General features: G+C 45.5%; 2 protein-coding genes across 8 annotated transcripts in view; one reads left to right on the top strand and one right to left on the bottom strand.

Moving 5' to 3' along the window:
* ARHGEF6 (Rac/Cdc42 guanine nucleotide exchange factor 6) overlaps positions 1-24096 on the top strand; it is a 143213-nt gene that overhangs the window by 89222 nt on the left and 29895 nt on the right. For 5 of the 7 annotated variants that reach the window (XR_015948742.1, XR_015948741.1, XR_015948744.1 and 2 more), the window contains 3 exons: positions 5118-5217; positions 6671-6725; positions 13619-13803. Coding sequence is in view for 2 of the 7 variants with exons in the window: in XM_088665144.1 (XP_088521270.1) it covers positions 5118-5217; positions 6671-6725; positions 13619-13759 (296 nt within the window). In the remaining 5 variants the exon portion in view is untranslated. Of the gene's footprint in view, positions 1-5117; positions 5218-6670; positions 6726-13618; positions 16800-24096 lie in introns of those variants that run through there. The other 2 variants (XM_088665144.1, XM_088665145.1) reach the window with 1 other exon arrangement.
* Positions 19920-24096, bottom strand: part of CD40LG (CD40 ligand) — a 40332-nt gene continuing 36155 nt past the window's right edge. The window contains exon 5 of the mRNA XM_035112714.3: positions 19920-23040. Coding sequence (XP_034968605.3) covers positions 22676-23040 — 365 coding nt within the window. The 3' untranslated portion in view covers positions 19920-22675. The remainder of the gene's footprint in view (positions 23041-24096) is intronic.

Here is a 24096-nt window from a genome sequence, read left to right as displayed (position 1 = left end):
TATGTTAATTGGGTCTCCAGCGGCTTGTCCGTGGTTTCCAGAATTAGAGGGTACAAGATTTTGGTCCGAGCGGGCGTATGCAGGGGGCAACAGAACAGTATGTGGTAGAGGGATTCTATTGTTCTGTTGTCACACATGCATAAAACTGAGATTTGGCCTTTGGAAAACCTGTGCCCCAGGACATTGGATGGGAAAACATTAAATCTTGCTTTGGTGAAGGCGAAGCTGTGGGCTGCGACGGAAAGAAAAGACAGGTACGATGGAATCTGAGGCGTGGGCTGTATGCCTTGATTCAGCGGGGAACATGTTCCACCTCCCATTATAATATTTTGATGGAAATCATAGTTATCTAGTTTTTGAATTATAGTTCTTTTGGCTGAGGGAAGATCTAATTTCAATAGGTCCGATGGGAACAATCCATAGGACATAATTTTGGAGTGGATTTTTTTTTGCCCAGGGACTAACAAAGTCGTCTCTCCAAAGACATTGAATGAGATGGTGATTGGGCAATCTGTGCCACAAGGACAGCCAATAGCAGAAGATATGCTTCCATAAGGAGTTTTCTAGCGAGGAAATTTTAAGTTCAAGGCGAATAGCTGCATTGCTCACGCACTGGGGCAATTTCAAAAGGCGTCTCAGAAATTGATTCTGAATTGTTTCTAAGGGCGCCAGATTTACTGATGCTCCCCACAACGGGGCAGCATAAGATATTGTCACAACCACTTTAGCTTTAAATACCTTCAAGGCAGATGGTACATGTAAGGCCCCTTCCGAAAAGAAGAAACGCAGTAATGCGTTCGAAAGGGCTTTGGCCTTGTTTTGGAGGTAAGCAATATGCGCTTTCCAGCCCATGTTGTGTTGAAAGTGCACTCCCAGGTATTGAAATTTTTGGACTTGTTCGATAGGTTTCCCATCCAACATCCATTTGTACAACTTCCGACTTCTGGAAAAAATAAGCACTTTCGATTTAGATTGATTTATGGTAAGGAGGTTAGATTTACAGTACAAAGCAAAAATCTTAAGTGCCCTCCTTAAACCGATTCTAGAGAACGAGAGTATCACAGCATCGTCAGCATACAGCAATAAGGGGCAGCGGTAATCCGCAAGGCGAGGAGCGTGGATAGCTAATTGTGACTCGGCTAGAGGTGTTCTCATGTCGCTTATAAATAGATTGAAAAGATAAGGGGCTAAAATGCACCCTTGTCGAACTCCTCTGTTGATGGGTACGGAGTTTGTGAGGTCACCAGTAGGTGTTATTCTCACCCTGGCGGTCGTCCCATCGTGGAGTTGGGTTATTAGCCACAACAACCTTCTATCAATGCCCCAATGGGCCAATTTTCCCCATAATAGTTTTCTGGGTATGCTGTCGAACGCGGCCTTCAAATCTATGAAGGCAGCACAGAGTTGGCCCCGCTCAGAAGAAGAGTATTTCCGAGCTTTGTTGTTGTTGTTTAGTCGTTTAGTCGTGTCCGACTCTTCGTGACCCCATGGACCATAGCACGCCAAGCACTCCTGTCTTGCACTGCCTCCCGCAGTTTGGTCAGACTCATGTTCGTAGCTTCGAGAACACTGTCCAACCATCTTGTCCTCTGACGTCCCCTTCTCCTATTGCCCTCAATCTTTCCCAACATCAGGGTCTTTTCCAGGGAGTCTTCTCTTCTCATGAGGTGGCCAAAGTATTGGAGCCTCAGCTTCACGATCTGTCCTTCCAGGGAGCACTCAGGGCTGATTTCCTTAAGAATGGATAGGTTTGATTTCCGAGCTAAGTGGTATAAAATTACTGCATGGTCCGTGGTTGAACGGTGAGCTCTAAACCCAGCTTGTTCTGGGCTGTTGAGATGGAGTTCCTCTGCCCATTGGGTCAGTCTAGTTAGCAGAAAATGAGCATATATTTTCCCGATAATCGACAGGAGACTGATGTTTCGATAGTTTCCCGGATCATCAGGGGGGCCTTTTTTGTGTATTGGGATGATGATGGCCTCCTTCCACATTCTGGGCACGAGACCAGTAGCATTAATTGCATCAAACGTTGCGGCAAGTATGTTTGCCCACCAGGCCGGATGTAGCTTTATGGCCTCCGCCGGGATCAGGTCAGGCCCAGGGGCTTTGCCTATTTTTAGTTTCGAGATTAAATCTAGAATTTCACCAGGTTCAGTTTTGGGCCAAATGGGCAGGTGTTTGAAAGAAACGTCAGAATGGCAGGTAGAGGTCTCTGTCTGCGAGAAATATTTCCTCAAAAATTGCTCCCAGATTGGGGCGGGGATAACTGACAGGGGATATTTCTTTGATCTTCTGTTTATCAGGCACCAAAATTCACGGGAGCTACGAGACCTGGAGGCTGCAATTAGAGCCTGCCAGCGATTTTGCTGCCATTCACATTTGGCTCTTTTCTGTGCCTGCTTATATGCAATTTTAGCTTGTAACTAATTAGGGGGCAGTGATAGGGCGCCAGAGGTTTTATACTCATTATATATAGAGCAAAGATGGAGTCTAGCTTGTTTGCACTGCAAATTGAACCAAGGAGCTCCAACCTTGAGCTGCACCCGATTAACCAAGTGGACTGGAACTGTAAAAAAAGACATAAAATCCGTTGAGAGTAGAGAGAACGAGTGCAGAGTCTTATTGTAGTCGGGTGTATCTGCTAATAGGACAATATGAGGTTCGGTTATCTTTTTTTGGAAGAATGCCGTGTATTTTTGGGCCTGAGACGCTGACCATTTTATTCCTCTTATTTGGCCTGCGGCATTTAGTCCCATGTGGGTAGGGTGTCTTTTCTCAACCGGCAGCCAATCTAAAGAAAGTTTAGCAACTAAAGGGAGGTGGTCACTCAATTGTACATTTTCTATTTTGAAATAAAAGAAATCTGTGAATAGGTCCTTGGAAACTAAAAAATAATCAAGGACACTATTTGAGGATGAACCCAGGTGAGTGAAGTCTCCAGGGATATCAGGAGGGCAGCTGCCGTTTAAAATAACTAGATTTAGGTGGATTGCCATTTGGTAGAGTAAGACACCCGCCTCATTCACTCTGTTATCTTTGGATAGTCTCAGAGCCAGGGGGGTTAAAGCCGAATTTTGAGAACTAGGGGGGACCCACCACTTGGCCTTACTTATCATCTCCCAATTTGCAGCTGTACGGGCATTGAAATCGCCACCCATTTCTGCGGGAATATTAGGATGTTTAAAATAACAATATAATAAGTGCTCCTCCAAGGCTTCCCATTTGCGGTGTAGGTCTGCTGAAAGACCACCCGGAGGGAGATAAACATTTGTAATTAGAAATTCAAATTTTTCACCGGAAATCAAGCCTGTGATGGCATAAGGAGGTAATGACTGGACAAGCGTAAATTTGGCCTGCAATTTAAGAGAGATGGCGATCAACAGGCCTCCACTGGGGGGTCCGCCTTTAAGGGAGGGGCAGGCTGGGAGAGAAATGAGATTGTAGCCGTTTATATCAATTGCCTCCTCTTCCCAAGTTTCTTGCAGGAGTATTATCTGAAATAAATTTATAAACTTCAAAAAATCAGGATCTGATTTTTCCCCCCTCCATCCTGCATAAACACTCCATTCTTTCTATACCTTTTGTGTTGATGATCCCCCTATTGAGTCGTTAAATTTTGCCAGCTGTAAATATTCAAGCATGAGCATTTGACATTCCATTATTGTGGGTAAGCTCTTGCTTTTCCACTTCTTTGCCACTAAGGTCCTGGCCGCTGTCATTGCATAAAGCAGTAAGGATTTTGTTTCTTTTTTAACATCTGTGGGCAATATATTCAATAAAAACATTTCCGGCCTTTTCTTAATTGGTTGTTTAAATAGTTTTTTAATTTCCTCGTAAATGCTGTTCCTGGCAGGTCCACCACATGTGGTAGTATGACCCGATGTCATTTTTATATCGCCAGCATTGGGGGCTTACCCCTCCATACATCTTGGCCAGTTTATGGGGCGTGAGATGCCATCGATAGAACATTTTCATGTTGTTTTCCCACAGGCTATAGCATGCAGTAAATCTCATGTCCTCTGCCCATAACTTCTCCCACTGATCCTTCATTTATTTTTAACAGCCTCTGAATTAGTTTAGCAAGCGGGTTAGTCCTTTGTAGTTCTGTGTAAAATATTTTTAATTTTCTTCTTCTTTATTTTCCTGATGTAGTCCAAAGTCCTCATCGACGCCAGTTTCACTTTCTGCACACAAAAGCAAATCTCAGTGCATCACATCCAAGACAAAGGGAGATCTAGCCTTCTGCCATTAGCGCTGGGCTAATATCAAAAATTCCCTTCTGTTCCAGCTGCTAACAAGCTAATGCCTCGATAAAAACACCATAGCTCCCATCATGAATTCTTTTTATCATTCCTTTAAAAGTTGTGGCCAGAATCATAGTCAAAATTTCACACACTCAATTTTGTAGTTAAACCATAGCAATAACAATAGCAAGATACTCTTTCCATCCCGCTTTCAAACCGTCAGTCTTTCAGGGGAGATTTGCTGAATAATACAGCAAATGCAAAATATATCAAGAGAGAACAATGGAGGCTCACCTCCCCCCAACATACCGATCCAATTATGATGAAAGTCCTTCTCCAGGTCGAATCCTTGGCACGCAGTGGCTGAATCAATTAGCAGAGTAATTTATCCCCCCTAGTTCAGAGCATGCCTGTTAATTAAGTTTGAATTTTATCTTAAAAAACAGGTTTCCTCCACTCATGGCAACAGTTTTGGAGAGTTGCCGAAATGCGCGGTGCAATACACCCAGCTCCTCCCTGTCCCCCACATTCCTTCAGGACGGACGGCAGGTATTGGATGATCTGCGGGTGGAGCACACACACACCCTCCCCAGCCCTGTTTTGTTTTGTTTTTTGGAGGATAATTACTCCCATATTATCTTCATTAGCTGCACAGAAGTGCTCCGCTGGTCTGGGGACAGCCGTTTGCCAGACAGGAAGTCTCTTTCTTTCTTGCTGTTGTTTTCAATCTTGAGAATGATGATGCACCAGTGGGGAAAAGAGCAGGGAAATGCTCTTCTCCTGTTTCTGAACTGGGACGTGCCAGTGTTCTTGTTGATTTGTTGTGTGCACCAAAATAAACCTGCCCCCTGATTTGTCCTCTCTTGCCACCAGGTTCCCGTAAAGATTCCGCCCCCCAGGTCCTGCTTCCAGAAGAAGAAAAAATCATCTTTGAGGAAACAAGTAGCAACGGGCAGACTATCACAGAGGAGAAGTGAGTAAGATTGGGGTAGGGCCCAGAACAGGTGAGCTGAAGCCTAAGAAATTTAATTGTGGGTGTCCTATCTCCACCCACCCAATATCCAAAGGAGCAAGAGGAGGTCAGTGCACGAGGTCGCCTGCAGGGTGGCAAGAGTTCTGTTCTGGGGGGCAGAATATATTGCTTCTGCCCTGCATTTTATATCCATGTTTAGGTAAACAATTCAATGAAGAAGGCATTCAAGTAAACAGCATTTAATGTTGCCAGTGTCCACATCCTGCCCCTTGATTGGAATGTTGCAAACCTTTGTGCTGCGTAACTTCACCATGAAACCACACAGCACAAAGCTTTGCAACGTAATACAACTCCACAACACTGCACTTCCCTGCATATTTGTCTTATGCCTAAGCAGGCAATAGGACCAAGCATTTCCTAAACACATTTGTTGTTGTTTAGTCGTTTAGTCGTGTCCGACTCTTCGTGACCCCATGGACCATAGCACGCCAGGCACTCCTGTCTTGTCCTAAACACATATAAAAGACAAAATGAATAGGTGGTGTTTTCTCTCTCCTCCCCCCTCAAAATGAGGTTGATTTGCAACTTTTTTTCCACTTTTAAAATACTATTTTGTTTCTGTTGCTTATGTCTTAAGCTTTGACCAGTTTCTTCACTTGCGGAAATACTTTCCTTACAGGCTTATTTGCCAACAAAGAAACAAAATGAAACAAACAAAACAAAACAAAACCCTGCAAAGCTGTTCTGCAGAAGGCCTGAACTTTGCAAAGGGAACGTGCCGTAGGGGCACCCATCCCATTCCTGTTGAGGTTCACTGCTTCTGCATATGACCTATAGAATCATGGAATTATAGAGTTAGAAGGGATCCAGAGGGTCACCTACTCAAACCCTTTGGCTGCCCAATCCAAAGCTGAAAGAAAAAAAACAACAGATGGGGACAGGCAAACTGTGTTTTCAGCACATTTCTGTCTCTTTTCTAAACCACAAGCAGTCCCCCCCCCCAGGATCTGTTGCTCTAGCAGAGTTTCCCAAACTTGGGTCTCCAGCTGTTGTTGGATTACAGTTCCCATCATCCCTGACCACTAGTCCTTCTAGCTAGGGGTGGTGGGAGTTGTAGTCCAAGAACAGCTGGAGATCCAAATTTGGGAAACCCTGGCAAATAAGTGCTTTAAATCGCTTTAATTGCACAAACCCAAATTTCCCAGAGTACCGTGGAATCCCTCCCAGGATATGAGAGTCTGGGGGTGCCTTGCCACTACCTACCTGGGGGGGGGGAGGCACTGTTGCTACGCATCTTTAGGCACCAGGCAAATACATTCCTCTTCTCCCAGGCATTTTCACTAATTAAACCATCTATAGGGCCTTTTGAAACTGAAGTGTGTTTGTCTATCTATGAGTTCTCTTTGGCTGTGTCTTAGCATTTTGCTGCTGACTGTTGGGTTGTTTTTCCTAGGAGTCTGGTGGATACCGTCTATGCACTGAAGGACGAGGTCAAGGAACTTAGACAGGTAATCAAAAGCCCCGCCCTGTTCCAGGATGACATGTACATAAATGGGCATCCACTTGCAGGAGACAGTTGTCCCACCTAGAATGAACTCTAACTCCCATCTTTCACATAAAAAACAGATGAAGTTTAAAACATTAGTAGGACCTAAGATAAGAAGTAAAATGTACAGTGTTGTTCTTTTTTTGAAAGGTGGAGGGGTTGTGAGAAATTAGCCTGCTGCCCCTTTCAGTGTTTTAGTTACCCCTCACCCAGAAAAATTCTTATGTGCACCCTTGCATACATGCACAATATTGCAAGATATGTTTGCAAGGTCCAGCGTAGCATAGCGGTGAGAGCATTATGTCAGGATTAGGAAACTTCCATTCAGCCACAAAGCTCATTGGGTGACATTGGGACAGTTGCCACCTCTCAGCTTAACCCACCTCGCAGGGTTGTTGTGAAGATTGAAGAGGCAAGAGCTAGGGATGGCATAGCCTAGATGTTCATGGACTGATAAGCCTTTATTGAGGTTAGTGAAACCTTAGATTAAATATGGTTTTAGCGTCATATTATTAGACTGCCAGTATTGTGATGTGCACCTTTTGAATTTGTACGCTGAGGGTTGTTGGGACCTGTAATTGTTGAGAATGACAGAGTGAAGAGCCTGCTGGGTGAGACGCATGGTTGATCCAGCATCTTGTTCTCACAGTGGGAAACCTGAAAGCAGGACCGCAACGGGTATTCAGTAGCATCACAGAGGCAGAATGTAGCCATGGCTAGTAACCCATCAATGCCTTTCTCCTCCATGAATTTGTCCAATCCTCTTTGAAAGCCCATCCAAGTTGGTAGCCCTCCCTGCCTCCGGAGAAGGGAGCTCCACAACTTAGCCATGTGCTGTGTGAAGAAGGGCTTCCTTTTTATCTGTCCCAAATCTTCCAGTGTTCAGCTTCATTGAATACTCATGAATTCCAGAGTTAGAAAAGGGGAAGCGAACCTCCCCCCCCCCTTCTGTCTACTCTCTTGAAGCCATGCATTACTTGTAACTTGTCACCCTTTACTTGCCTTTTCTCTGAACCCAAAAGTCCTAAATGTTGCAGCCTTTCATTTCTTGTTTTGTCAAAGGCACTCCACCCTTAGATTTAAGCGACTGAGGAGGGAACACAAGTTTTTCAAGATGGAGGGTAAGGGAACAACGGCAGTCACCTGCAATTCCTGTGCAATGTTTGTATTCTTGCCAAAGGATGTAGGCAGCTACACCTGCAGCAATTGCAAGTTGATTGCCCTACTAGAAGAGAAGGTCCAGCAACTTCAGGCCCGTGTATCTACACACTAGAGAATTAAAGAGCTGGAGCTTTTCTGCACCAAGGAAGAGACAGGGGACATCCCTGAGGAGGAGGTCAGTTCCCCAACACAGGAGCCAGATGCATGGAGGAACATGACTCAGAAGTAGAAGGCCCAGGGATTGCTCTGAGTGTTTAGAACTACACAATCGATTTGAAGTGGTCTCCCTTAATATGGAAGATGAAGAACAGACTCCATTTGAAGATCTCTCCCTTATCACAGTTGAAGACGAGCAGCAAAGTCAGTCCTCTGGAAATATGCAGGTGACCTTGGAAGGGACAGCACATGGAAGAATCCCAACCAAGCCTATGAGGAGGCGTGTAGTGGTGATAGGGGATTCCCTACTGAGGGGTACAGAAGCAGTGTTCTGTGGGCCTGATAAGACATCTCGAGAGGTGTGCTGTCTCTCCAGGGCCAAGATCAAAGATGTAACAGAACAGCTGCAAGGAATCATAAAACCCACTGACAAATACCCCTTCCTTTTGGTCCACGTGGGGACACTGCAAGCCATAGCCTCCAGAAGATCAAAAGTGATTATGAGGCTCTCGGTAGGAAGTTGAAGCAATTAAATGCACAAATTGTCATCTCATCTGTCCTCCCAGTTGAACGACGTGGCACAGGGAGAGAGGGTAAAATAGGGGAAGTGAACAACTGGCTTCGCAAATGGTGCAAGCAGGAACGGTTTGGATTCTTAGATCACGGTCTGCAGTTTCTTGAAGATGGACTTCTGGCAAGTGATGGGCTGCATCTCTCAAGGGTTGGGAGGAATGTTTTTGCCATGAAACTAAGAAAACCTCATCAGGAGGGCTTTAAACTGACTTATGTGGGGGAGGGAGACAGTGGTCCTGAAGGTAGGAGTCTACCGAGTGCTGAAGATGATCATCCAAATGTCAAGGACCAAATGGAGCAAACAGCATGCAGACTTAATGGTGGGAGGAAAAAATCCTTAAATTAGAGACATGGGGGAATGATCAATGGTCTTCAGTGTCTATATACTAATGTACAGAGCATGGGAAATAAACAAGATGAACTTGAGCTCTTGGTACAGCAAACTAAATACAACATAATAGGCATCACTGAAACCTGGTGGGATGAGTCTCATGATTGGAATGTAGTAATAGAGAGAAATAGACCAAACAGGAAAGAAGGAGGAATGGTGTTATAGGTCAGGGATGTGTATACCTGTGAAGAGATCCAGGATTTAAAACTTCAAAGCCAAATTGAGAGTATCTGGATCAAAATTAAGGGGGAGAAAAATAACAGTGATCTTATTTTGGGAGTTTACTATAGATCCCCAAGCCAAACTGAGGACACAGATGAAGCCTTCCTGGAACAGATGACCAAACATTCAAAAGGAAGTGAGATAGTAGTAATTTCAACTATCTTGATATTTGTTGGAGGTCAAACTCAGCCAAGAGCATAAGGTTGATCAGATTCCTCACTGGCCTTTCAGACAACTTCATTGTCCAGAAAGTGGGAGAAGCAACAAGAGGATCAGCCATTTTAGATCTGATCCTAACCAAAAGTGACGACCTGGTTAGTGGGGTAGAAGTGGCAGGATCATTAGGTGGGTATCATCATGCTCTTCTGGAGTTTATGATACAGCGGAAAGGAGCAACCAAGCATACTAAGATTCAAAATATAGACTTTAAGAAAGCCAGGGTGGCTAGCTAAAGAACTTTTAACTGAGTTAAGATTTAAAGGGATATGTACAAAAAATGGAAAAAGGGGGAAACCACCAGAGAGGAATTCAAACAAATAGCCAGCACGTGTAGAGACAAAGTAGAAAAGCTAAAGCACAGAAGGAACTCAGGCTTGCTAGAGAGGTTAAAAGCAACAAAAAGGGCTTTTATGGGCAGGGCCGGCTCTACGTAGACCCCCGGTGGCACAGGGCACCATGGTGCCGGCCGCCAGGAGGGCGCCGCGAGCTGCGCCCGCCCGCTGGCTGGCCGGTCTGCCGCGCAGCTGCACGCGGCGCCCACCTGCCCACCGCGCTGGGAAACGGGACGGGAGGGTGCCGGAGAGATCCGGGGCACCACGGCTCCAGAGGCGCTTAAGACGGCCCTGTTTATGGGTATGTCCGTAGCAAAAGGAAGAACAAGGAAACAGTGGGGTCACTTAGAGGAGAAGATGGTGAAATGCGAACAGGGGGCAGTGGAAGGGCAGAACTCCTCAATGCCTTCTTTGCCTCAGTCTTCTCCAAAAAAGAAAACAATGCCCGACCTGAAGAATATGGAGCAGATGATTCAGCAGGGGAAACACAGCCCCAAACAAGTAAGGGGGTAGTACAAAATACTTGGCTAGTTTAGATGCATTCAAGACTCCAGGGCCAGATGAGCTACATCCAAGAGTATTAAAAGAACTGGCAGAGGTGATTTCCGAACCACTGGCAGTAATCTTTGAGAATTCCTGGAGAACAGGCGAAGTCCCAGCAGACTGGAGGAGGGAAATGTTGTCCCTATTTTCAAAAAGAGGAAAAGGAGGACCCAAACAATTACCGCCCAGCCAGCCTGACATCAATACCAGGAAAGATTCTAGAGCAGATAATTAAGCAAACAGTCTGTGAGCACCTAGAAAGGAACACTGTGATCACTAAAAGTCAGCATGGGTTTCTGAAAAATAAGTCATGTCAGACTAATCTGATCTCATTTTTTGACAGAATTACAAGCCTGGTAGATGAAGGGAATGCTGTGGATGTAGCCTATCTTGATTTCAGCAAGGCCTTTGACAAGGTGCCCCATGATATTCTTGTAAAGAAGCTGATAAAATGCGGGCTAGACAATGCTACCATTCAGTGGATTTGTAACTGGCTGGCTGACCGAACCCAAAGGGTGCTCATCAATGGCTCCTCCTCATCTTGGAGAGTAGTGACTAGTGGGGTGCCACAGGGTTCTGTCTTGGGCCCAGTCTTATTCAACATCTTCATCAATGACTTGGATGGTGGGCTTGAGGGCATCCTGAGCAAGTTTGCAGATGACACCAAATTGGGAGGGGTGGCTAATACCCCAGAGGACAGGACCACACTTCAAAATGACCTTAACAGATTAGACAACTGGGCCAAAGCAAACAAGATGAATTTTAACAGGGAGAAATGTAAAGTACTACACTTGGGCAAAAAAAATGAAAGGCACAAATACAGGATGGGTGACACCTGGCTTGAGAGCAGTACATGTGAAAAGGATCTAGGAGTCTTGGTAGACCACAAATTTGACATGAGTCAACAGTGTGATGCAGCAGCTCAAAAAGCCAATGCAATTCTGGGCTGCATCAATAGGTGTATAGCATCTAGGGAAGTAATAGTACCACTGTATTCTGCTCTGGTCAGACCTCACCTGGAATACTGTGTCCAGCTCTGGGCACCACAGTTCAAGAAGGATACTGACAAGCTGGAACGTGTCCAGAAGAGGGCAACCAAAATGGTCGAAGGCCTGGAAACGATGCCTTATGAGGAACGGCTTAGGGAGCTGGGTATGTTTAGCCTGGAGAAGAGAAGGTTAAGGGGTGATATGATAGCCATGTTCAAATATATAAAAGGATGTCATATAGAAAAGGGAGAAAGGTTGTTTTCTGCTGCTCCAGAGAAGCGGACACAGAGCAATGGATTCAAGCTACAAGAAAGAAGATTTCACCTAAACATTAGGAAGAACTTCCTGACAGTAAGAGCTGTTCGGCAGTGGAATTTGCTGCCAAGAAGTGTGGTGCAGTCTCCTTCTTTGGAGGTCTTTAAGCAGAGGCCATCTGTCAGGAATGCTTTGATGGTGTTTCCTGCTTGGCAGGGGGTTAGACTGGATGGCCCTTGTGGTCTCTTCCAACTCTGTGATTCTTTGATTATTTTCGCTTCCCTTTTCTGAATCTTCTCCCGCTTTGCAATACCCTTTTTGAAGTGAGGCAACCAGAACTGCACAGTTTTCCAAATGTAATGAGTGTGTGTGGCTGTGGGTGTGTAAATATGGGTGAAGGGGGGTAGGTTGACTGAGATATGCAAATGTTGGGGGGATTTGTGTGGGTACTGAGTGAGTGGAACCCTACTTCATTGATGTTGATTTTTTTCATCTCTTTTATTTAATTGCCATATCTATTTGAATTTGATTTCCTCCTAGACTGCTTTGTGACCTTTTCTGATGGAAAAGCAATACAGAAATACTTCAAATAATACCATCCCTGACCACTGAATCTGCTGGCCAGGGCTGATGGGGCTTGTTGCCCAGCTACATTTGGAAGGCACCATCTTGGCTGCCCCCCCCCCCAAAAAAATCTGTGCCCCCTGAACATACATGAATAAATGTATAAATCAGGGATCAAAATGTAGGCTGTAATTTCAAAATGTTCCAATTTCAGTGTTGGAGGGGACTTAGCCTAGCAGTGGCAAACAGGGTGGTATTCAGCAAGGTTTTACTCAAAATAGACCCATGGTAATGAATGAGAATGACTAGGTTAGGTCTATAAGTTTAAGTGGGCCCATTTTGAGTAAAAACTTAATTAAATACCATCCCGGATCTGTCCAGCGTCCACCCTCCCTTAGGCCAAATTTGGCATGAAGGTGGAGCTTTTCACCAGTTGATAGACTGTGGAACTCTTTCCCACAGGAGCCAGGGATGGCTGGCAACTTTGATCAGTTCAAAAGAGAATTACACAAGTCAGTGGAGGAACAGGCTTTCAATGGCTTCTAGCTATGGCGCTGTGGCCTAAACCACAGAGCCTAGGACTTGCTGATCAGAAGGTTGGCGGTTCGAATCCCTGTGACGGCGTGAGCTCCCGTTGCTCGGTCTCAGCTCCTGCCAACCTAGCAGTTCAAAGGCATGCCAAGGTGCAAGTAGATAAATAGGTACCGCTCCAAGCGGGAAGGTAAACGGCATTTCCGTGCGCTGCTCTGATTCGCCAGAAAGCAGCTTAGTCATGCTGGCCACAAGACTCGGAAAAACTGTCTGTGGACAAACGCCGGCTCCCTTGGCCAGTAAAGCAAGATGAGCGCCACAACCCCAGAGTTGTTTGCAACTGGACTTAATGGTCAGGGGTCCTTTTAGCTTTACCTTTTATGCTGATTATGCTCTTCCTCCCTGGTCAGAGGCAGTAATGCTTCTGAATACCAGCTGCTGGAAACCACAGGAGGAGAGAGTGGCTCTTGGGCCTGGGCATCTGGTCATCGACTGTGAGAACAGGATGCTGGACTAGGTGGACCATTGGCTTGACTCAATAGGACTCTTCTTATGTTCCCATGTTCTTATTTGACAATAGAATAACATCAGAGCACCTGTTTTGGCCCATGTGGACCTTTGAAGTCCTGACAGTTAGCTGGCTGTTGTGCCCACAAAGCACTGTGTACAGTTCTTTGCAGGTTCTGCCAACCAGCTGATTGACGTTGCTGAAAACACCCCTTTTTGGGGTCAGATGTGCCTGACTTGGCTAAACACCCCCTGTGGGGACCTGCCTGGTGAGCCCACTTAGGCTTGGCAGACGAGATTTCTCTGTCGCTGACTAAGACACCATTGCAGATGGGTTGGTTTTGGGGAGCGGAGAGAAAGTGAGAAGCTCCTTATGTGGAATATTAACACCCTGCTTCTTCCGTGCCTACAGGAGAATAAAAAGATGAAACAGTGTTTGGAGGAAGAGCTGAAGTCCAGGAAAGATCTAGAGAAGTTGGTTCGGAAGTTACTGAAGCAAACAGATGAGTGCGTCAGGGAAGACGCTGGGCGGAGGTCCTCAGTGCTTGCCTGATTTCTGAACCCTGCTCACACGGGGCGGTTAGCTCACAACGTCAGGTATTCCCTGGAACTGAGGGGTTTGGCTCATCATATTGGAGTTTGTGTTCTGCCTTTGTTTCGGGGGTCTTTTCACAGCACCCTAGACTTTTAGTGTTGGAAGGGACCTCTCCCGAGGGTCATCCAGTCCAACCCCCTGCAATGCAGGAATCACAGCTAGAGAATCCCCGACAGAAGGCCACCCGACCTCTGCCACCACTCTCTGAAGGAGTCCGTGCAACCAGCAGGCAGATCGAGTTTCGTTCTGTTACAAACAAGAAAGGAAAAGGCTCTGCTGATTTATTTATTCCCCCGACACCCCCCCCCTGCCCAATTCAAAGAAGCCAGCAACAGCCAGTGAGCAATTCTTTCCTCAAAAAAACAAGAATCACCCCAGGCCATGCTTCGGCCCCTGAGTCTCTATGACCCACCTTTGTAACTCTAGGTACCTCACGGCACCTTTTTCTAGGAACGTGGATTTTGCAACTGACCAAATGCCATTCGGAGTGAAGATCCGCTGAGTGGAAGCTGTAGAGGAAAGGCTTTCCCCCTGTCTTTCCTCACTTTTTTTTCTTTTTAAATGCCTGTAACTTAATTTATTGGTTTCGTGGGGTTTGGTGGGTGGAGAAAAAAGGGGGGAAATGGTTCCTTGAATCGCAATCAGGAAAGAAAGTTAAAGGTGATTTGCACTTCTTTAGATAATCAGGAAAACCGAGTTAGGTTTCCCCTCACGTTAAATAACAACTGTTTGTTACCTGCACCCTTGAGGCACAGAGCACAACAATACAGTGGTTTCTGAAATGGCCTTTCTATGGATATGAATATGCAATGGGCACCACAGTACGTTGGACTACATTTGTCTGGGTGCTGTCCTGAACTCGCTGGGAGTTTGCAGAGTCCCTCAGTAGTGCTTCTTTTGAGCAGCGAGGGCTTAAGAGCACAGCAGAGAGCTTTGCTCACCACTGTAGAGTGTGTGAGCGTCACATGCATGTGTGTGAATGTGTGTGCCCTTTGGGTTTTAACTAGGGCTTCAACATATCGGCTAGATGAATCAATTTACAAACATCTCAGTCGAGTTAAAACAGTGTCCCCAATCAATTCGAGAGGCTGTACCCAGCATGAGTAATTTCGACTCACTGAAATGAACAGACCCAAGTTAGTCCTGTCCATTAACTTTAGTGGGTCTACTCTATGTAGTACTAGCATTAGATACAACCCTTTAAAAATGATGAGGGTGGCCTTGGATTGTATTCCACCAAGTTGTACTCTGAATAATGGACCTAGGTTCGTTTAATTTCAGTGAGTCTACTCTGTGCAGGACTAGCACTGGTTACCACCCTAACTTAAGGCAATGGATTTAAATTGGATCAGATTCACATTATTCATTTAAAGCACCATCATTTTAAGCCCCCAGAGAATCCTGGGAACTGGAGTTTTCACACACAGAGAGAGAGCTAATATTCCCAGCACCCTTAACATGCTATAGTTCCCAGGTTTTATGGAATCATGGACTTGTAGAGTTGGAAGGGACCCTGAGGGATCCTCTAGTCCAACCCCCTGCAAGCAGGAATGTGCAGCTGTCCCCTTTGGGGATCGAACATGTCACCTATAGTGTGGCTCAACTCTGAGTAAAACATATTTGGATATAGCTCACAACTTTTTAATTATTATTATTATTATTTTTAAAATAGTTTTGTAAAAAAAACACTTGCACTGAAAACAATCAAGCGGCAAGGGGCATCTTGGAAGTGGCTTTCCCTCCCGTGTTTGAGAGTGAGGGAGGCTGCATGAGCATCATGACTCAGCAGCATCAGAAAATGCATCTGCCTGCTTAGAAGAGGCATTCATACCACCCATGGACAGCTCTCTGGTACCACTTTCCCCATAGCACCCTGGAAGGTGCCGTTTACTAAGGGTGCTGAGAGCTATTGCCCTCCTAGAGCTCTGGAGGCTGATAACTCTGAGCACTATCAATACATTAGACTCCCCAGGGTTCTTCGGGGGAAGCCTTGACTGTTTAAAGTGGCATGGTATTGCTTCAAATGTATGGTGTGGCCTCAGTCTCTCTCCCTTTGGATATGCAGAGCTTCTCTTCTAACAGGTCAGATCATTCATATATAGCCCTATATTGGCTACTCCATATATAGCCCTATATTGGCTGTGGAGACTTAGAGGCTGCATGTCTGTGTTTTGCATTAGCCAGAGGCAAACGTAGGCAATGTGACAACTGTTTATACACATAGAGAAAACATGTACTGTTCACAGTTCAGAGACACAATCTAGGCAGGCAAAAGCAGCCAAGGAAGAAGTGAAGCAGGGCCAGCAAGGGACCTAGCCTAGGGAGAGTCCTGATGGCCAGTTGAGGAGAGGGCACACAGGACCCCCGGACCTGAGGTTCCCCATTCCTAATCTAGACTGTCTAGCAAGGCCACTCCTCAGTCTCAGTCTGAGAAAAAATGCCCCTGTTCTCCTGCTCCTTGTGAAACTGGATTTAACAGGATCCTTTAAAAAAGAAAATATTCTGGTCCTCAGTGACCTTTATAAAAGGATGTGATAAATGGGGACAGAGGAAGCCACTGATGACTGAGTGTGTCCATTGGTCCCTCTAGCTCAGGATTATCTGCACTGAATGAGTGGCTCTTTAGGGTTGAACTTGGAGGTGCCAGGAATTGAACCTGAGACTTTCTACATGCAAAGCAATGCTCTACTTTTGAATCTGGAGTCCCTTCCCTCTGCTGTAGGAAGGGGATGCCTCTTCTGAGAAAACACTTACTGGGTGAAAAGTACTTCTGACAGGTAAAAACAAATAATACTTTTCCTCAGAAAAGTGCATTTAGTCGCCAGCTAATTTATGTAGGTGGAATCAAAGCAAAACCTGTCCGATTCAGTCTATTTTGTTGATCGGCTGATAGCCCTCATGGTATGTTTCCTTTTCTCTTTTGACGGAGTATTTGCTGTTCCCCTTCATTGTGAGCACTGATGCTGAAGTTGTGTGCTGAGTACCCAGCAGATACTTTTTTTTAAAAAAAAATTAAAAACAGGATAATATATTCTGTACTCATAAGTGGGAGGGGAGATAGTTCAGATATTCACAACTGTGTGAGGAATGTTTTGTGGAAGCTGGATGAATTTTCATCCAGCTCCATCTAGGATAAGAAGAGATTATAGATACTTAGGGAACACAGACTAAATCAAATGAAGAATGAATCTTCTTTTTGTATGTGCTCTTAAAGGAAATATTTAACCATAACAATATGCAAGCCAGCCAGGTCTGCCTATAATATAACTTGCACATTTCATTTATTTCTGGGTTCCTCAAAGAGTATTCCTATTCCCTTTCCCCTGGCTTTATTTTATTTTTGCTGGCATAATTCCATTTTACCAATTGCTCTACGAAACCAAAGTTTGAATTTTAACGGTTGTTAATTGAGTCATCGCAGTGGCTGAACTCTGGCCTTCCTAATCCACCCACAGTCAGCTTTTAGCAGAGAGCAGAAATCCTTGCCACTAGGTGATCCTAAACTTTGTAAGGGAAAGCACTTTTGTTGAAGCAGCTGGCACCATCTTGGTGCAGCAGAAGGGAAAGGAGGACACAGAGTTTCGTGCCATTAAAGGACTCAAGACTGGCTGTGCAAAGATTTGGAATATAAGACTTTGCCTTGTGCTGAGTCAGAAAATTGGTCCAACTAGGTCCATACTGGTCCATCTAACTTCTCCCGCCCATGCTACCAGCTTTTTCATCTTCTTTCTTTTAAACATTGCATGAATGTGTGTGTGTTGGTTTGCTCATTTGTCACCTTATAAAAAGAAACATTTTTAAAAGCACAAAACTGATCTAGGGGCTGGAGTGTCTTGGTGAGGTTACAGATACTGGTCAATGAGCCTTGTGCATGGCCATCTTCTGCTCCCAACATGGCTGCACCATCTTTCCCAGCTCCAGAATACAACCCTGGTGAGGAAGAGGCACATAATGCAATGATGGAACTGACACAGAGTGCTTGATGCTCCAAAAACATTTTTGTGTGTTTTCAGCTTTTGTTAACTTGAAAATGTAGCCGGTTCCTTCCCTACCAGCTGGGAGCAGAATTGTTAAGGAGCAGGATAAATTCTTGCTTAGAAAATCCCAGATTTTGTGCCAGGGCACACATCAGCAATGGGACCCTCCAGGTGGAGCACAGCTCCCCTGAGCCCCTGCCAGCACAGGTGTCCGGCACAAGTCCAGCTTAAAGGTAAAGAACCACAGGGAGTGGTGTCCCCTATCCCATTTCGCTGCCTGAGGCAAACCAGGAATTTGCCCCCTTCTGCCCCCACCCCCGTGGCCCACTACCCAGTTCCAGTACTGCCAGAATGCTCCCCTCTTGCCAAATTTAGCAAGAGTGGCTGGAGCGACCCAGCCAGATGGGTGGAGTATAAATAATATCTTCATTATTCTCCAAGGCATTTCCAAGTACCTTCTCTACCCCAGGGGCAGCAAGACAAGCAGCAACGCAATTCGCCACAACACTTCTCCTCTCGCCGAAATTCAGCAAGGGGGAGAGTGTTCCACTGGCGGCAGAAGCAATAGGGGGGGGGGGCGCCTGCCTGTTTCATTTCCACTGCCTGAGACACCAGCTAGGGGAAGCCTTCAAACTTGCTTGTTTTCCATCATGAAATGTTGGAATTTGGATGATATCTTTTAGGTTGAGGCGCACACTAGGTGAATGTGTGCCCTACTTGTACAGGCACAATATTCCCCTGCTCATCATCTCCTCCATTGGGGCAGTATGTGTTGTACTTCTTTTAGGGTAATTCTTTCTATATTTGCATCTATGCATATACTTTAGAATATGCAGGCCTGTGTCTTCTTTCGCCTTTGTTTGTGGCAATGCAAAAGCAGGCAACACCCTTAGTCTCCAGGAGATTGCCTGCCCTCTTGTTTTGAGAACTAATATGTGGTGTCTTTGTTTTTTGTTTTTCTGAGTTATAGAGAGAGCCTCCAGGTTTGAATGTAGGAAAGCTGCATTACTGTATATAACTGAAGTCTGCTTAGCAGGTCCCGATACAGACAGTGCCAGCCTTCCCCAATGGTAGAGCCCTCCAGATATCTTGGGCAATGGTCATCAGCCCCAACAAGCTTGTCCAGAACATCTAGAGCAGGGGCAGGAATGGAAAGGTACCAGCTGATAGTGGTTTTCCAAGGCCCTAGTTGAGACTTTGCCAGCCCTGCATACCTAGGCTCTGCTTAAGAAAGGAAACTTGGAGAGTGCCAGGGGATGAATCTGGGAACCTCTGCATGCTAAAGCTGGGCTGCAGCCTCTCCCATAGATCCAGTTAAAAAAGCACTGTGACCACCCAACCCCTCCCCAAGGTGTCAAAAGTTTCGGAAACTCTGGTATTGCTATTCAAATCCAGCATTTGCTTGCACTGTGTGCACCAGATGTTAATAAGTTGTGTGTGTGTGTGTGTGTGTGTGTGTGTGTGTGTGTTTAAGGAAAATTAAGCCTGCAATCCTAAACACCCTTTCTCAAACAGAGGTCCCATTGAACTGAAAGGGACTCACTCTGAATAAAACACCCACCGGATTGTGCTGTAAAAACAAGGGAGAACATGCAGCTCTCATAAAGGAGGAGAAGCCATGTGTGAACCTGACTCCAGTGTTCTCAAACATATAGATATAGGTATATTCTTTGTTTACAGCTCTTTGTAAATAGGTTCCTGTTGCACCCCACACATTAACCCCTTGCCTCTTATGTTTCCTTCCTGTCATACATGTTCTTATTTTCTGTCACAATGACTGGTGCGTGTTCAACTTTTCTAACCTGCTTTTATTTTGAGCAATTTTTAAAATTGTGGTTTTCAACAAAAATAAAAAGGGTTTTAAAGAAAAATAATTATATGTATGTGTGCTTTTCCTTATAACTTATCTTCCAATCTCTTTTTAATTTGTTTTTTTTAATTCTTTAAATAAAAAACCGTAGAACTCATTGAGAAACATCCACAATGATCCTGTGCTGAAAAGGGGAAAAGAACTAATTCATAAAAAGCAGGTGGATAGAGGCTGCAATATACCCATTTGCAAAAGAGTAAGTCCCAATGAACTCGCTGGTTCTTCCTTCTGAGCAGCTGCGCATTGCACTGCACACAAATGAGCCGCAGCAGTAGAACAACATGTTTTATTTAGACAAACTTCTTTTAACAAGCACAACAAGATCTCAGAAGAATATCATTTTCCACAGGTCACCTCCAACACAAAATTACTGAATTACGCATCTCTTTACCACCATTGCCTTTAAGGCAGATTACATAAAATAGCAAAAGGAAGTGTGACTTGTTTAGAGTGGGATCGCATGGCGTCTCGGAAGCTATAGGATGCTTCATTGGGTCTCTCTTATTTTCATATCACATTAGCTCCTGGGATTTCCCCCAAAGAATCCTAGGGACTAGTTTCTTGAGGGTGGTGAGAATTGTTAGGAGACCTTGCCTGTCACCCTCAGAGAATGATGGCTCCCATAGTTCCCTGGGAAGAAACGCCTGCTCATTAAACCACTTTACATATGTCTTGTGGGTGTGCTGAGAGATAAAAAGCTCCAAAATCAGAGGAGGAGATCCAATACGGAAAGGGTGGGGAACCTTACTTCAGCCTGGAGACTACCTTCCCCATTGGGCAACCCTCTAGGAGCCACATCCCAGCAGTGGGTGACTCTCTGTGCATTGGATACAGCCCAGCAATGTTTCTCTGCATATACATCTCTCCATCCAGCCAAGCAAGAGGTGTTATTACAGTTCAAGGCAAGGGACTCCAGCCAAGCAAATGAAAACTCAAGGAGAGAGTGAAGCAGCGTCAGTGAGCGGTGGGGTCTGGGGAGGAGGTATTGCCTGTGTGAAGCCCCCCCACAAGGGCCAGGCAGAGAGGCCTGGAGGGCCACATCTGACCCCATGGCCTGTGGGTCTCCACTCCTGCAATACCAGACCTCCTGCTCCTTCTGCAGACACCCTGAAACAACCGCTATCAGAAGCCTAATGAAAGACCCAGTCCAACAGTGAAGTTGTGCTGGCCTCCCCCACCCCCAAAGCAGGAGAGTGATTCAGGAGTTGGTCTAAATCTCTCCCCCCACCCCCACCTGGAGATGCAAGTGAAACTGTTTAACAATGGGGGAAGGTGCTAAAGGGAAGGGAGAGCACAGGAATGTGCCTTGATTGCCACTCTTGCATTGCCAGAGAATCTGGATTTCCAGCAGCAGCAGCAGCTGAACTCACCTGTAAACCTCTTAAAACATGGGTCGGCAAACTAAGGTCCATGGGCTGGATCAGGCCCAATTGCCTTCTAGATCCAGCCCACAAATCCAGGCAGCCGGCATAGTGCCCACGCGTGATGGTTTTTGTGACTTAGCCAGGCTTGGGGGTCAAAAGTGAGGCGGCTGCCTGCTTGAGACAAGCCCCTTCTCTGTCTGTCGCGCGTGCAGCAATCTTTTCTTCCAGGGGGGGGAGGGGGAAAAGGAGCCACAGTTCGGATTTCCGAATTAGGGTCAACATTAGGGTTGGTACCAATAAGGGTTTTTGCCAAAAATGTGGGTCATTATCATGGCAACATATAGTCTGGTCCCCCACAAGGTCTGAGGGACAGTGGACTGGCCCCCTGCCTAAAAGGTTTGCTGACCCCGTCTTAAAATTTCTACTTCAATCAAAAAGCAATAAGCCAATAAAGCACAGCAAAGATACAACAGTTTTAAACTTTAAGGGGTTTCCCACCTCAAGAATTGAAGGCAATTTGAAAGAGGGATTGGCACTCATGGTCCATAAACTCATTGCACATATGCCCTAGGCTAAATAGGTTTTGATGCTTTTGAAAACTTGCCAAACCTCTTTGACCAGAGGTGACAATGGGGGCAAAAGAAGCATCTGAATGTTTTGTGAGAAGGGAACCTTTTTCAAAACACTTTTAGTTCTTTTAGAGACTGTTTTCTCTTTCCAACTTAACTTGCAAAGGAGGAACTGCACTAAATTAAGCAAGGTTTCAAACAATGTTCACAAAAATTTGGGAAGGTCATTATAAAAAGACTGATCATTAAGTACACTCATGCATTTGGGATGTGGGCTGCAAGCCACCATATCCTGTGCTTTCTGCATGCCAGTTGTGACTTGGGATAGTGAGATGCATATAGTGGGATAGCTGGACTTGGGGGCATCCATAAAGTTCAGGAAGGGCTGCATGAGCAGTGTCATCTGCAGCTCCTTCTGCATGTGAAGCTCAGATCTCTTGCACATAACATGCTCTTTCTTGTCTTGGAAAATAATGTCACACAACTTTGCATCATATGCATGTCAAGACTGTGACGCTAAAGGTGAGTTGGAAAACTGCTGCCTTTGTAGTGGTAGCTTCTAAAATAAGAGCTCAAAAGCTACAGCTTGATCAGTATTGCCTATTCTGACATGCCATGGCTCTCCAGGCTTTCAAGTAGAGGTCTCCCCTTGCCCCATTCTGAGATACCAGGAATGGAATTTAGGACCTTTTGCATGCAAAGCATGTGCCACTCAGCTATGGGCTTTCCCCCATGGTACGTGTGTCATGTCTGAAAAGTATGAGTTGCATGTTGATTTTTCTAACTATTTGGCTAGTAGCTCTGGAAGTGGAAGCAATGTGAAAAGCAATCCCAAGACTTGTTGTGCCAGCACACAAGTGCTTAGGATGGAGCATATCAACAAGCCCAGCGGCACCTGTGTTGCATCTGTTGAAGCCTGGCTTTCCAGCATTACATTTTGGTTCTGAGGAGCCATGCTCCAACTCTCATTAATAAATAAAATAAAATATACAGGGTGTAGGGAAAAATGAAACAAAATATGAAGTGGGTTATTATAAATAGGATTTGGGGGACCAGCTTTGTTCAACAAAGCTCCAGCCTCTTCTCGGCCTCTTCTAGGATAGTTCAAACATGCCAAAGTATGTATATCCATGGTCATAATTCACTCTAGATGAGTTCGTCACATTGACAAAGATGACATGACCTTCCTGGAGCTCGACAGCTCTCCCTACATGAATTGACTGCAGACTGCACAGGTCGTCTGATGTGCCATAAGTCCCCACTCCTTTCAACAGCAGCTGATCTGCCTCTGATGGAAGGTTCAAATATACGTAGAGGCTGAATGGTGCATGCTTGGAGCAAAAGGCAACCTGGGAATAAATATAGTAACGTCCTCTTTTGCCAACTTTGATTTTCCCATCTTGGTATGCAAGTGTGTCGTTATCCATTGGAGCATAGGGTGACTTTTTCCACTGCAAAACTGTGGGGAAGAAAAGATAGGCTATATTTATTTGAGGAGCATTTCTATCAGCGCTGCTGGACGAGTTCGTGCTTAGCATTTCAGCTCAATAGCTCACTTCTCGCTCAGCCTCGTGCTAATCTTCTCCGTATTGTTTCAGTTTTAGCATATGGGCTGCTAAAGTGAAGACATCCCACTCAGTATCACAATAATGTCCACTATTCCCAGACAGAGATATGCTGTCTCTAGGGGTGGGCAAATCTTGTCTTAAGGATACAGGAAGAGCCTGCTTGGATTAAGCCAATGGCCCATCTAGTCCAGAATCTCTTCCCCACCATGGCCACCCAAACGCCTCTGGGAAATGGGAAACCCAATGACCCAAGCACAAGAGCACTCTCCCATTCTGTGGTTTCCAGGAACTGGGATTCAGAAGCATCACTGCCCCTGACCACCGAGGCAGGGCAGAGCCATCCAAGAATTTGTCACTGCCTCCTGCAGGAGTAAATGCCATAGTTTAACTGTCCACTGTGTGAAGAAGGACTTTTCTATTTTCTGTTCTGTATCTCCCAACATCCAGCTTTGTGGGGATTACACGAGGAAATTGTGCAGGCATGTGTGGGAATGACTGAGATCTGGTGCTGGCAAGCCACACCGATCTGCGAGAGTGTGGGCATTAGCACGGCAAGCCGGCTAATGTCAGAATGGGAAACACGTGAAGAAGGACAGGTCAGAGGCTCAGGTCAGCAGGGCAACAGGTCACAACAGAGCTAGAAGGATCAAGGAGGATCTGGAATCGAACTGGATGAATCAGGACAAACCAGATGGGTCAAGCCAAGGAGGGTAACACAATGGGAACTAGGAGGGGGTGTTTACAGAGTGACATGTGCTTGGAGCATGGACAGAGGGCATGGCAAAACAACACGTGGGCTATGGAGGATGTCTTAGGGAGTGACCGGGTGTGACGTTACAGGAAACATCACCTTGTATGGGGCTGCACTGCTGTAATTGGCTAGAAGTTACGCTGTCGTTGTAATGATTAACTGTCATCCTGAGCTTTCAATAAAAGGAAGCGCTCGA

This window comes from Zootoca vivipara, chromosome Z2 (assembly GCF_965207765.1).
Source record: "Zootoca vivipara chromosome Z2, rZooViv2.hap1.1, whole genome shotgun sequence".
Taxonomy (NCBI): Eukaryota; Metazoa; Chordata; class Lepidosauria; order Squamata; family Lacertidae; genus Zootoca; species Zootoca vivipara.
The sequence above is the reverse complement of the archived record's forward strand: the minus strand, read 5'-3'. Positions and strand labels throughout refer to the sequence as shown.